The sequence below is a fragment of the Amblyraja radiata genome, chromosome 21 (assembly GCF_010909765.2).
Source record: "Amblyraja radiata isolate CabotCenter1 chromosome 21, sAmbRad1.1.pri, whole genome shotgun sequence".
Classification (NCBI taxonomy): Eukaryota; Metazoa; Chordata; class Chondrichthyes; order Rajiformes; family Rajidae; genus Amblyraja; species Amblyraja radiata.
The window spans coordinates 10,791,272-10,806,540 of NC_045976.1; the positions used below are offsets into that span (position 1 = coordinate 10,791,272).

Here is a 15,269-nt window from a genome sequence, read left to right on the forward strand (position 1 = left end):
TCCTGGAACGTTGAGCAAGCTACAAAGTGCTGAAGGAACTCGGCGGGTCAGGCAGCATCTGTAGAGGGAGGTGGAGAGTCTGTAGAAAAGGTACCGATCCGTAATGTCCTCTGTCCATTTCCTCCACAGATGCTGCCTGACCTGCTGAGTTCCTCCTGCACTCTGTGTATTGTTAAAATTGTGGTATTACAATTTATGTTCATGTAATGTAACATAAAATTATACAAAATGCTTGACACAAAACCAAAGCTTGACCTACCTCTTACAAGCCTGCTGCTTCTTGGCGCTTCTGCAGTGACTTCATCAGAGATAGTAATCAACCTGACTCCTTCCTCTGCATTCTCCTCATCAGTACTGGTTTTGCAGTTAACAACTGGGGCCACAGTTTGCACACTAAAAGGAAAATAAATAAGAAATAAAGATTTTTTTGTCAATTTGATGATTTTCATTTAGATGGCTGGGCAATGAATGACTGACAGAACTATTTAGTTTAGTTTAGAGATACAGCTTGCAATCAGGCCCTTCGGCCAACTGGGCCCACCCTAACCAGTAATCTCCGCACACTAGCACTAACCCGCATACACTAGGGACAATTTACAATTTTACCAAGCCAATTAGCCTCCAAACCTGCACGTCTTTGGTGTGTGGGAGGAAACCAGAGATCCCGGAGAAAACCCATGCAGATACGAGGAGAACGTACAAAATCCATACAGACAAGCACCTGTAGTCAGGATCGAACTCGGGTCTCTGGTGCTGTAAGGCTCTACTGCTGCGCCACCGTACTGCCCATGAACTACATCACATGAGCGACACCACTGAGTAAATTTAGGGCGTGCTCTTCAGCCAAGATGCAAGTTATGCCAAAATATTCAATTCAAAGCCAAAGACATTTTACGAAAGACATTCATAAAGGAACAAAAGATCTGGGGAAGATTAAAATCATATATGATCTGAGTTGCAGAGAAGAGGTAGTGGTGGAGAGAAAAGAGAGAATGGCTGTGACAGGGCAGTAACCAGACGAGACTGAGTGACTCAAATCTGCACAGTGGCTCAGCTGGTAGAGTTGTGGCCTCACAGTGCTTGAGTCCCGGGATCGAACCTCACCTCGGATGCCTTCTGTGTGGAATTTGCACGTTCTTTGTGTGACCGCGTGGGTTTCCTCCAGTGCTCCAGTTTCCTCCCACATCCCAAAAGACAAATGGGTTAGTAGGTTAATTGGCCTCTGTAAATTGCCCCTAGCGTCTAAGGAGTGAGTGGATGAGAAAGTAGCGTGAATGGCTGATCAATGACCGGCGTGGACTCGATGGGCCGAAGGGCCTGTTTCCATGCTGCATATTTCAAGAAATCAAGTGGTTGTGGTGCTAGCTCGGGGTAGATGGGGCAGGCTTGATAATCGTACATGGTTGGACTGCAGAAAACACAAGATGATCAATGAAAACAGGAGTAAACCTGTTACAAAAAAAACTCCATTCAATATCCAAAGCGAATGTGTGTGTCGAATTTAAATTCTTCATCACTCTTCCACCTTTGTCTCTCATCCTGTGCTACTGAAGCAAGGTAGAAGATCATCTCTTCCGACTCGGCATATTAATGTATTTAGGATTTAACAGTAAAATTGGCCAGTTCTGATCAAAATTCATTGATTGCAAGCGTTAACTGCTTTTCTCTCCATGGATGCTGCTTCACCTGCTAAGCATTGCCAACATTCTCTTGTTTTATCTCAGATTTTTAGCATTGGCACAATTTTGCTTCTCTAGTTTGTATCAGAGACCAACGATTTACTTTATTTTCTCTATCCTTAATTAGTTTCATTTTATTTGCACCTTTAAACAAACATCCACACTTAATCTATCCTCTCCTATCCTCTCTCTGCCTGCACCCCACTGCTGTGTCATTCATTAGCTCCTTGTCCACACAAATGTCTAATTTATGGGTAAATATTCAGCTGCGCCATGATTCAGACCCTTTTGCTCTTTTTTTTCCAAATTAGGGTGGTGCTTTTATAATATTGTAAAGCTATTTGTTCCCCCAATTTACACAGACCACTTCTATTGAGCATTTATCAGTGTTTAAATGGTTATCGGTTATGGAGTAAGTTTTGCCAATAGGTCCTGATATTAATTGTTGTGATACAGAAACGTTAACGAAATGCATTGTGACTGATAAATGGCAAACAAATTCAGCCCAGGACTGGAGATTGGAAGTGGCCGCGCAGCCAATTACTTTAGTGCTAACTTCACAAACGAGCTCTTTTACAATTTACAAAATCAATTTTCAAAATTGGTTCTAATCCCTGCTTTTTTTCCCCTTAGCCTTGCAGTTCTGTTTCTTCTTTAAGTAAACAATCCATTTCTTTTGACAGCCTCTGTTGAATCAGCTTTCAGGCAAAGCATACAATAATGTCTTTAAAAAGAAAATGGGTGGCACGGTGGCGCAATGTTCGGCAAGGTGGCGCAGCGGTAGAGTTCCTGCCTCACAACTCCAGAGACCCGAGGTCGATCCTGACTACGGGTGCTGTCTGGATGGAGTTTGTACATTCTCCCTGTGATCACTTGGTTTTTTTTTCCAGGTGCTCAAGTTTCCTCCCACACTTCAAAGACATGTGGTAGGTTTGTAGGTTAATTGGCTTGAGTAAAACATGTAAATTGTCCCTAGTGTGTTGTGTATTGGGAGATCGTTGGTCGGCGCAGACTTTATGGGCTAAAGTCTAAAAGTAAAGTCTAAAGTCCAAACATTGTCCCCATCAGACATTTTGCTTTCACCAACCATCTTAAATCTGATTCACACATTATTATACCAAGCTACTGTACAAAAGTTTCCATAATTTTGAAATTTCTCCTTTACTATTTCCAAATTCTCTCATCTCTACCATAAAATCAATGGCCTAAATCTCTGATACCATCCCTGTAAATTTCCTCTGCATGCTCTCCAAGATGTCAACATCCTTTGCAAAATTCAAATTGCTGGAGGAACTCAGCATGTCCAGCAGCATCTGTGGAGGGAATGGATAGATGACATTTTGGTTCGGGACCCTTTTTCAGACTCTCCATCTCCCACCTTCACCCCCACACCATCAGTGTGAAGAAGGGTCCTGACCCAAAAAGTCATCTGTCCATTCTCTCCACAGATGCTGCCTGACCCGCTGAGTTCCTCCAGTACTTTGTATTTTACTCAAGATTCCAGCATCTGCAATCTCTTGTGCCTCCACAACATCCTTTCTCATGTGTGGCACACACTCCTCCCCTGGAACAACTATCTTTCTATCTCTATGTATTATTATATTACTAAAAATCTCATCTTGTTTGTTTGGATGTCTGTCTGTGAGTGAGTGAGTGAGATCATGAAATTACGCCAAAGCGGTACACGATAGCGCTACAATCTTTGCACCACCTTACTCACAATTGTCCTGTGGTGCGTTTTCAACAAATTTAGTTTAGATTGATATTATATTTTACAAGGTATCACATTTTTAAGTTTACAAATCCCCTTTTTGAGAAAGATGTTTTCCAATATGCACTGGCAGTTACCAGCTATGACGTCACAATGGGATTGTAGCCCTGCCTGCTACAATGTTGCTATCCCTGAACACCGAGTCCTTTAGCAAGTGCAATTGCATGTTTTTAAAGAGTTTACGATGAGGGAGGGTAAATAAGGGGAAATGAGCTGGCCTGCACAGTTGAGGCCTATGGCTGAGTGGTGGAAATATTGCGTTGGGGGAACGGGTTGCGTTGGGGGAACGGGTGAGTGGTGGAATATTGCGTTGTGGAACGGGTTGCGTTGGGGGAACAGGCTTCCGTTTGGGCTATGGGTGAGTAGTCAAATACTGCGTTGGGGGAACGGGTTGCGTTGGGGGACCAGGCCTCCCATGTGACAGGGACCCAACTGGTCCCACCTGGTCTAGTATATATATTATATTACTAAAACACTCATCTTGTTTGTTTCTGTATGTGTTTGTGTATAGGATGTCTGCACATGCGATCCCGGAACTAAGCCAAAGCGGGACATGATAGCTCTACAATTCATGCGGGGGGTTTCATTGTGGGGGGCGTGGATTAGGGGAGAGGTTTCATTTACAAAAACAAATTCCAGAACTTTCCTTGTGGGAGGGTGGGATGGGGAGGTGAGTGCCGACTCCGACTCCGCCTCCCCACGTGGGGATGATTGATTGGCTCCGGAGAGGGCCCCAATGCGAGGTTTCATTTAAAAAACATCGCGGTTTTCATTGTGGAGGGGTGGATTAGGGAAGAGTTTTTATTTACGATCCGTGCCTTGGAGCTGAGGCTGGGGCTGTGTCTGCGGCAGCCGGTTCCGGGCGCGGGGAGAGGCTGAGCCGAGGATCCGAGGCCTGGACACGCAAGAAGGGAGAGGAGCGGCACCCTTGAGATCCTGGGGAGGTGAGGGAGAGTGGGAAGATTGAGGGAGAGGAGGGGGTAGGGAGGGAGAGCGGGGAAAGTGGGAGAGGTGAGGAGGGAGAGTGGGGGAGGAGGGGGAATAGAGGGAGAGGAGGGGTGCGGGGAGGTTGGGAGTGGGGAATAGAGGGAGATGAGGGCAGTGGGGGAGGTGAGGAGGGATAGTGGGGTGGGGATAGGGGGAGGTGTGGAGTGGGGGAGGTTGATAGAGGGATAGGTGGGGGGTGGGGAGGGGAGAGGAGTTATGGAGGGAGGGAGTGACTGAGGGTAGGGGAAAGGAGAGGGAGAGAGAGGTGAGGGAGGGATTGGGGAGCGGTGGAGTGGGGAAAGAAGAGGGAGGGTGAAGAGGAGGGGGAGTGCTGGGGATGAGGGGCATGAGCTGCGCCTGCGCAGTTGGGGACTATGGGTGAGTGGTGAAATATTGCGTTGGGGAACGGGTTGCGTTGGGGGAACGAGTGAGTGGTGGTGTATTGCGTCGGGGGAACGGGGCCCAACGCGTCCCACTTGGTCTGGTATAGTACTAAAACTCATCTTTGCACGTGCGTGTGAGTCTGTGCGGGCCTGAACTACGCCAAAACGGTACAATTTTTGGACCACCTTACTCACAATTGTCTTGTGATGTGTTTTTATCAGGTTTTGTTCATATTGATGTTATATTTTACAAGTTATTCACATTTTCAGCAGTTGCAGGCAGTTACAGCTATGACTTCACAATGGAATCTCATTTACATAAACTGCCCGTGAACAGTGCTCCACCCGACAATGACAGCACAATGGAATCTCATTTACATAAACTGCCCATCAACATTGTTCCACCCGGTGCAATGAGAGGTTTATTACGTTGTTGTAAGGAGAGGGATGGCGTGGGGGAAGGGAGGAGGAGAAATGTTATTTAAACATTGTTTAGTGGGGGAATGCGATAGGGGAGAGGTGAGGAGTGAGGAAGAGGGGAAAGGATAGAGAAGAGGGAGAGAGAAGAGGGAGGGTGAAGAGGGGGGGAGGGAGTGTTGGGGGATGAGGGCAAATGAGTCACGCCTGCGCAGTTGGGGGCTATGGGTGAGTTGTTGAATATTGCGTTGGGAGAACGGGTTGCGTTGGGGGAACGGGTGCCCAACGGGTCCCGCTTGGTCTAGTGTTTTATAAAGTTTAAAAACAACTATCTTGCCTTTATGACAAAAAGTACGAAAAAATCGATTTTATTTTATTTGGAGCTTCAAATTACAGATTATTCTTTGCATCTACACTAGTTAGTCAATTAAAGGGGTCCGATTCCAAATTTTAAGAGGTCCGGAAAGCATTTATGTAGCAGTTTCCTCAACTTCAGAACAACTGAAAGTACTTTATAGACAGTGACGTGCATTTCAAGTGCAGTTACTCACGGCTAAATTGAATAGCGTGGTAAGTGTGCGTGGTAAGAATGCATAATAAAACAGCACAAACAATTCCTGCCGTCCATTCTTTATCATGTTTCCGTGATCAGCCCACACTAAACGTGCCATTTATTGCTTTGGGCTTGATTTCATCAACAATTAGCATCATGTAGAAGTGACTGGGCCCGATTGCCCTAATTAAAGGTGAGGTCGGTGTGGTTAGAATTAGAGCAAGCATGAATCCAGCTTGCTAGAAGCTAGGCTGAAAATAAGTAAAAGCAGGCATCAATATTCTCTTAGAGAGGTTCTCTACTCACTGGTAGTGGAAGATATACACCCAAGTGGAAGTGTTGCGAATCCATAGCTAATCACTATGCAGACTTTGGAGAACGTGGTATGCTGAGGCACATACTCTTCACAATCCTCCTGACTGCTGCCTCACCATCTATCTATCTATCTATTATTATATAAAACTCTGTGGCTGCCGCCTGCCGTCCAATTCCTTTCTGCCTTTCGATTCGTTCCATCGTGTGATGTCACAATGCCCAATACTCGCAGATGTCCAATCGGAATGGCCGATGCTCGCAGATGTCCAATCGGAATGGATCCATTTACATGTACGGCTGCTGGCTGCATTTCTTCCTTTGATTCCTTGCCACGCCGAATCCAGACGCACAATCGCCGAGATCTTTTCCATTTCGGTAGAGATTTCACTTTTCTTTCTAAGTATCCGCTCCTCATTACATTTTGTCGTGTTTAAGTACACCTTTTTAATCAAATCCTTCTCCCCCCCCACCACCCAATATTTCAAAAATAAACTGGCTTCTCACCCATAGAAGCAGCCATTTCGGTAGACATTTCACTTTTCATTCCAACTATCCACTCCACATTAGATTTTGTTATGTTTATGTCCACATTTTTCATTAAATTCTTCTCCCCCCCCCCCCCCCCCCCACTCACTCATTTTGTCGCCTCCTGCTGGCCAGCGACCATAACGGCTGCTGGCGCCCTCATCTCGCCTCAAAGATGCCATTTAAAACCAGCCGCACTGCTCATTCCTGAGCCGCTTGAGTTGGAGGACCACGTCTCCCGTGGGGGCTACGGGTAGGGAATGGCTGCGTTGGGGGGTCTGCCCTTGGTCTTGTCACATCTGATAATAGGCTGCAGATGGTGTTAGCCAAGTACATCTTACTTTCCCTCTTCATCGTAACTCCACCACGTTTTTCTCTCCTTTCAGATGGCGAAGAGTTCCAAACTGGCCAAGCACGTTTACATAGATGACACACAAAGCACTACAGATGCTGCAATCTTGAGCAAAAACACAAAGTGTTGGAGGAACTAAGCGAGTCAGATGCTGCAATCTTGAGCACAAACATAATGTGCAAGGAAAACTCAGTGGATCAGGCAGCATCTGTGGAGGGAATGGGCAGACACTGTTTCAGGTCAGGAACCTTCTTCAGATTGACGTCAGTATGTCGTTGGATCCCTGCGATGGCGAGAGAGATTGAGCAAGGAGAGAGAGACGTTGGAAAGGTCCCAGTGAAATTGAGGTCTCGGATGGAAGTCACTGGTAAAGTTGATGAACTCTCCGAGTTGTACATGGGTGCAGGAGGCAGCCCCATGCTGTTGTCAATATAGTGCAGAATGAGTTGAGGAGTGATGTCAGGGTGTTTTGGAACAAAGAACAAGACAGGCATAGATGGGGGCCGTGTGAGTGCCCTTATCTACACTGATGTGATGAAAGTGATAGGAGTCAGAAGAGAAGCTGACAAGGGCAAGGATAGGTCCACCAGGCAGAGGAGAGTGTTAGTTGATGACATTTGAGCTGATTGTTGTGTTACTGTGGAAAGCAGCTTGAAGCTAAATTCTGCACATGATAAGTCACTGAGAATTAGCAAAGGATGGCAGCTGGCCAGAGGGCAGTACATTGTGCTGCAGAAAATTTAAATAAGGGGTGTTGGTGGGGAATCCACAAAGGCAGCAAATGAGTGTGCATAACAAACTGCTTAGTGAATTGGCTGCCAGCCAGAGAGCAATGTTAGAGGCTCAGAGGGTATACAGCCCCAACACTGCACAGGGTATTACACCGAGCTGGGAACTCCATCTCTTTCCACGATGGACGTGGCAGACCACACTCGTGGACTCTACTCTGAAGTAGTAGCCAACCTACATCGGTTCCAACTCCAGACACCAATGTGACCTTATCACTGCCACTTCTGCAATTGATCTCTCTGTTTCCTGTCAAGTGTCACCCAACTTAGACTGTTGTTACTCACGCAAAGAGCTGAAACTGGGCCTCCTTGTGCAGATGGACACACAGAGAGTGGTGGATCTCTGGAACACTCTGCCACAGAGGGTAGTTGAGGCCAGTTCATTGGCTATATTTAAGAGGGAGTTAGATGTGGCCCTTGTGGCTAAAGGGATCAGGGGGTATGGAGAGAAGGCAGGTACGGGATACTGAGTTGGATGATCAGCCATGATCATATTGAATGGCGGTGCAGGCTCGAAGGGCCGAAGGGCCTACTCCTGCACCTATTTTCTATGTATCTATCTAAATGGCTGGAGTAACTCAGCGGGTCAGGTAGCTGGAGTAAAGGGATAGGTGATGTTTTGGCTTGAGACTGTTCTTCAAAATTCTGTCCCGCTGAGTTACTCCAGCATTCTGTGTCTATCTTCGATGTAAACTAGTATTTGCAGTTCCTTCCTACGCTCCTTGGTGCAGAGCTTTTTAATGTCATTCTTAAATGCATTTGCAGTTTTGCCCACTACAGCCTTTTACCAAACCCCAACCACTGGGATTGCACCAAAGAGAAGCATTAGGTTTTGGATTGCACATGTCTGACCAGCACAAATGGATGCACAGGAACAATTAGGATATTTCTCAAAAGCCCAATGCTAAATTTAGGTTTCTATCATTGTGGTCAAACAGATGTTGTGATGATCAGTAGCAAATATAATGTAGGAATTGCTGAGTTAACCGGAATTGGATCTTAGCCCGAACAGTTGGTTGCAGATGCTGACATTAATTCCTCCTCCACCAACTTTAGCTCCACATCTGCAGGCAAATATTTGCACAAATGACTGGCAAGTCATGACGCTTACACAAGGAAACGACACATGTGGCCACTCTTGCATAATGCAAGCCCTCGCAGAATGATCCAGATGAATGAATTGTTTCAATGAATCGATTGGGCATAACATGGGTCTCATTCTAAGCCTTACCAGCCTTTGTGCATTGGCTTGCACCAAAGTCCTTAGTCATAGTCATAGATAGAGACACAGCGTGGAAATAGGCCATTCGGCCCAACTTTCCTACACCAGCCAACATGTCCCATCTACACCAGTCTCACTTGCCTGCATTTGGCCCATATCGCTCTCAACCTGTCCTATCAATGTACCTGTCTAAATGTTTCTTAAACACTGCGATTGTATCTGCCTCAACTACCTCCTTTGGCAGCTCGTTCCATACACCTACCCCCCTCTGAAAAAAATTACCCCTCAGATTCCTATTGGAGCTTTCCCCCCTCACATTAAACCTACAGTATGTCCTCTGGTTCTCGAAGTCTGGTGAGATTTTAAGGGCCTGTCCCACTTCTGCGATTATTTAGGCGACTACAGACTAGGCTGTCACCACATGGTTGCCCGGGTGTCGCCTGCATAGTCGTGAGTAGTCTCCTCAGTCGCCCAAAGAATCGTAGCATTTTTCTGGTCGCCGCTGGATTTTGAAATGTTCAAAACTTTTCGGTGACAGTTGGCTTGACGCCCAAGAGCGTAGCTTGACGTCTCCTGACGTAGATGCAGGTCGTAGGTTGTCGGCAGGATGACGTAGGTTGTCGTCGATGCTGACTTCGGTAAATTCCATTGGCGACTACCTACATCAACACCGGCGACAGGTACTGGCGACTGAATTGTCTTAAGTTGTCTTCAGTTGTCGGTGACAGCTTGTCGCTGGTAGACGTAGGTTGTAGTAGGTGTGGTCGTAGGTGGATCCTAATGGGTGACCGGTTGTCGGTAGCTTGCCGTCGACTAGTTTTTTTGACAGTCGCCGAAAGAAATCGCCAAAATGGGACAGGCCCATTAAGCATCTTCTGCCTGTCGCCATGTTTAAGTCTTGTAGTGATTCAGAGGTATGGAGCACAATGACCTAATGCAAAATAAAAGTATTCAGACTGCTTTCTGTGACTTTCTCTGTTGTGATTTTCTGTGAATAGGCAGTCCAATAAGGTGCTATAGAGCTGTGCAGTCCAATAAGGTGCTCCAAAAACATTATGTGTGCAGTCAAAACCTGCAGTTCTCATGAATCAGTGTTCTTTGGTGGAATTCAACTATTCTAGAACAGTAGCTAGACAAAAATGCTGGAGGAACTCAGCGGTTGAGGCTGCATCCATGGAGAGATGGAATAGGCGACGTTTCGGGTCGAGACCCTTCTTCAGACTGAATATAATAGTGCCGTTGTACCTGACCAGCTGAGTTACTCCAGCCATTTGTGTCCATCTGCTCAAGAGGCCCAGTTTCAAGGTACATGGATAGGAACGGCTGGAGCGATATGAGCCAAACGTTGGCAAATGGGACTAAGCTTCGATGGAGTATCTTGGTCGGCATGGACGAGATGGGCCAAAGGGCCTGTTTCCGTGCTGCATTGCTCTGCGCCTCTATAGTGTTACTCTAAACACCACTTGGTATAGTGCAGGAAGGAGGAATCCTTTCTGTTAGCAAGTACTGGGTCTTCCATGCTATCTGAATACATGACATTTTTCCATCATTAACAGTGCTGAGATCAAGGCTATGTTACAATGTGAATGAATACTTCCAGCACGTGCAACCATAAACCTGTTGTATTTCTACCCAACATGGACTGAAGTGCATCCAAACAGAAGGTGCTACAGAGCTGAATTTTTGGCCAAATTCTTTACTTATGCCATTTATACTTTGATTTGCAATTTTCACATCTGTTCAATGTCGTATATCAATCTAACGTACCATAGAACTGAAGGAGGAATTTCAATCTGGTATTATATTGCAGCAGCTTTATCGACACCGCTTTACAAAAACAGGTCCTTCGGCTCATCAAATCCTCACCAACTATCGATCACCCATTCCCACTAGTTCTATGTTATACCACTTTCTCATCCACTCCCTACACACAGGGACAATTTACAGAGGCTAATTAACCTACAAACCCACACTTCAATGAGATTTGGGTGGGAGATTTGCACACAGTTCAGTAACAATCCTATAATACGTTAGGTACAATCATACTAAGTATAAGTGTGTAGTCCGTATAAAAGCGTTGCCACGTTTTAGTCGTCATCTTGTATCCATCAAGGAACACAGGGAGAATATGTAAACTCCACAGACAGCGCCCGAGGTCAGGATCGAACCCGGATCTGTGGTGCTGTGAGGCAGCAGTTCTACCAACCGCGCCACTGTGTCGCCCAATAGATATGCCACCATTTTCTCAGTTTCCTATTCCAAATCACCGGCCATGAAGGACTGCAGTCCTCACAGTGAAGCTGCTCCAAGACTCCACATTCCAATTTGCCAGCTGGTAAAATCTCCAAAGTATCTTACCCTATCGAAAATGAATTAATTACACGGAGAATTGCTGCACAGTCTGACTGCAGCATAAATTCAACTCAATCAGTAAAGATTACTTGAATAAGATTTAATGATTCTTTCATTCTTTACGCATCAATCAATGACGTACCTGCTTCTGATTTCTATTTCATCAATGTTCTTTGATTTATTCATGATTTTGTCGGGACTCAGCATTTCAGATTCAGTCTTGAGCACTTGGCTTGGAAACTATGGAGTGAAAACACAAAGCAAGAGTCTTAAGGATGTCTAAAGAGTGCTAACATTTTTGTTTATTGATCCAAGACCCACAAATGGCAGGTCTCAGGTTTGACAGCGAGAACTTTAGCATCTTTAATTAAATGCCCATAGGATTTGAGTGCCATAGCTTTGCAATTCAGATTGGAGGAACGGACGTGAGCTGGACATGCAAACTGCCCACTCAGGAGATCACTGCTGGCTGATAATATTGCCACAGACCTCATATGTATTATTTGAGTGAGCCTCATCATACAAAGATGGATGAGATTTCCAAATTAATGTACCTTTTCATTTTCAATAACATATCTTTGTCCTGTTGTATCAATGCAAATTTATGTTGCTCTCCATGAGATCTTCCGTTCACCATCATAGCCCCTTGAATGGACATCAAACTTCTCAACCTCCTTTGCAGAAGTGCATACCCACCCTGTTAACATCTTTTTGATTGCATGAAAACAGATCGAGTTGGTCCACCAAGTCCACGCCAATCATCGATCACCCGTTCACACTAGTTCAATGTTATCCCACTTTCTCATCCACTCCCCACACATAGGGAGCAATGTACAGAGGCCAACTAACTTACAAACCCACACGTCTTTAGGATGTGGGAGGAAACCGCAGCAGCCATGTCAGCAGCGCGTCAGTTTTTTTTTCAACCTTTTTTTATTTTTTAGTTTGTTTTAAAGTATGCATTTAATGTTCCTTCGTGTGTTTTGTGTGGGGGGTGGTGTGGGGGAGTAAGGGGGAAACCGCTTTGGTCGCCTCCTCCATGGAGAGGCGACTTTTTCCAGGTCGCCTCCCCCGTGGCCTAACATCAAGGATCGGCGCGACCTTTCCTGGAGACGCGCCCGGGGCTTCAGCGGCGGGCGCAGCGTGGACTCTCGGCGTGGAGCGGGCGAGCCCTCGCTGGGGCTCGCCGGAGGGGAGCGCTCCGTTTCGCTAGCCCGGGGCAGCCGGCAGCCTGAAGTCGCGGTCTGCAGAGCTCCAGCTGGTGCGGCGTCTACAGCCCGGGATCCCTCGTGGGGGACCTGGGGGAAGAAGAAGCTTCCACTGCCGGCACGCAGCCAACTTCTACCGCGGGGCCGGCATGGACTTACCATCACCCCTGGAGGGGAGCTTCGACCGCCGGCCCTGCGGTCTACGGTGCTTCTGGCTGCGGCGGGGACTTTAAATCTTGATTGCCGGCCTGCGGCCTACAACAATCTAAAGCCGCGGTCTCCGGTGAGGAAGAGCCGATCCTGGAGTGACTCTGGACTCTGGTCCGGTCCACGAGGGGGAAGTGGAGGAGGACTGGCCAAATTTTTGTGCCTTCCACCACAGTGATGAATGCTGTGGTGGATGTTTGTGTTACATTTTGTGTGTTCTTTATTATTGTATCGCTGCTGACAACCCAAGGGGCGGGGCGCTACTCTGTGAGCGACTCGCGGCGCGCTGCTCCCGTATGTTTGCATGTTTTCTGAGTTGTTTAGTGTTTTTCTGAGAGTCATTAAGTGCGGTATTTAACGACAGCAAGTATGACTACCACGGTAATCTTTGTACTTGCTTTTGAGATCTGTGCACACTGTGTGTGCTCGCAGAAGTCTGTGTTGTATGACTGCTTGTCAGTACATTGTCCTGTTTGTATGTGGAGCCACGTCAAAGAAAATTTTCTGTTGCGACAGACAATAAAGTTTTCTGAATCTGAATCTGAAACCCACATGGTCACTGGGAGAATATGCAAATTCCACACCGACTTCAACAGATGTTGGGATTGAACCCGGGACTCTGGAGCTGTGAGACCGCAGCTCTACCAGCTGTGCCACTGTGTCAACCCAAGCGAACCGGAGCAATATTTTATATCTTACGTCAACATTTTGTTTCTTTCCATTATTATTGACATGCTCAAACTTGACACAACCAGTTTCCCCCAACTTTTTTAACTGCACTGCAACCTATGCAGGACATAGAATGAAATGAAGGGAAGAAAAATAGAGTATTAAATGGCATGAACTCACATCTTTCCTGCTTTCTGGCGGCTGCCGATTTGACTCAATGTTTCCTTCCTTTAAACGAGCTATTTCTTCTGCTGCAGTTTCCCGATGTTGGTCACAATTATCATGTCGAATAGCAGCTTCCAGCTCCTTGATATTACTTTCAGCTGTTCTGCTTCTGGAAAGCTGAAACAAGCAACAGCGACATTTAACTGTGGCAAAAGAGGCAGGTTCCCAGACCTGGTATGGACTGAAGCAGGTTCAGATTTCCCTGTGACAATTTGAGAATTTGTATTCAATCTGAAATAACAAACACTAATGGTCACTGGTGTGGGCGATAGATTACTGCAAATACTAAACTAGTTCACACCGTTCCTTTTGAATTAATGGAAGGGAAGTTACAATCCTTACCTGGTTTATTCTGTATCAGTTCCTTACCAACATGATTGATTTTCAATGGCCTAACTGCAAAATGCCATCGTTAGCCCCAGAGGGTAAATGGAGGACAGTCAATGCCAGTCTTGGCAGCGGTAGTCAAATCCCAAAATTGATTAAGGTCGGAAAACTCTCATCCCAACTACTATTCTTTCTGAAACACACGCTAGATGTTGCATTTTTAACAAAGTTAATCTCATTCTTGAACTAGTAAAATTTAATTTCTTTCCAAAGCAAGATGACAATAATAGTATCCTAGAATTAAAATTCCAAAGAGCTGGTTTTTCAAACATTCAAAATCCAACTTTACTGAGAGTAGATTACACGAGTGATTATATGCCAATAACAGAATTGGACCAGGCACTACCAGTTTGAACCAACATTGATGTACCTTTCAAAATCTTCGCATCATTTGCCCCTATCAATTTCAATATTCAGTGCAATGCCCTTTTCTACTCACACCAACATAAACTGGAGAAACCCAGTAAATCATGATCGTCAAACCATTTGACACTTTCATTGCTGCAATCTACAACATCAATACAACAACAAATACAACACATCAATGAATAATCCTACGACCTTAATGGCTTACTGCAAATTCTGGAAAGTGGCATCTGGTCTAAAGAACTGTAACCTCTTTTATTGTGCCTCGTTACTTTATTTAAAATTCTTGAATTTCTCTGGACTGCTGCTCACGATCGATCAAGGGCAGCTAGCAGTGCGTGTGCAGCAGCTGAGAGCAATGCACATAAAACACACTGATCAGGTTGTCGATAAAAGACACAGCATGGAAATAGACCTTTTGGCCCACCGAGTCCACGTCCGCTATCATATCACCTGTTCACGCTACTTCTGTCATACCACCTTCGCATCCGTTCCTAACACACCCAGGGCAATTACAGAGGCCAATCAATTATAAACATGCACATCTTTGGGATGTGGAAGGAAACCGGAGCTCCCGGATGAAACCTGTGCAGTCACAGGGAGGACATACAAAGTCCACACAGATAGCACCAGAGGACGGGATCGAACCTGGGTCTCTGGTGCTGTGAGGCAGCAGCTCTAACAGCTGCGCAACTGTGCTCCCCACAAACTTGCTTCTCATTAGCAAACCAAGGACAGCTGTTTGATACTCCCCCTCCCATTCCGAATCCGACCTTTCTGTCCTGGGCCTCCTCCATGGCCAGAGTGAGGACCACTGTAAATTGGAGGAGCAGCACCTCATATTTTGTGTGGGCAGTTTGTAC

At 46.0% G+C, this 15,269-nt stretch overlaps 1 protein-coding gene across 14 annotated transcripts in view; it reads right to left on the reverse strand.

Annotated features, from left to right (window-relative positions):
* plekha5 (pleckstrin homology domain containing A5) overlaps window positions 1-15,269 on the reverse strand; it is a 249,979-nt gene that overhangs the window by 10,068 nt on the left and 224,642 nt on the right. For all 14 annotated transcript variants that reach the window (XM_033039511.1, XM_033039510.1, XM_033039505.1 and 11 more), the window contains 3 exons: window positions 13,609-13,770; window positions 11,487-11,584; window positions 260-393 (listed from right to left, as the gene is read on the reverse strand). In XM_033039511.1, coding sequence (XP_032895402.1) covers window positions 260-393; window positions 11,487-11,584; window positions 13,609-13,770 — 394 coding nt within the window. The remainder of the gene's footprint in view (window positions 1-259; window positions 394-11,486; window positions 11,585-13,608; window positions 13,771-15,269) is intronic.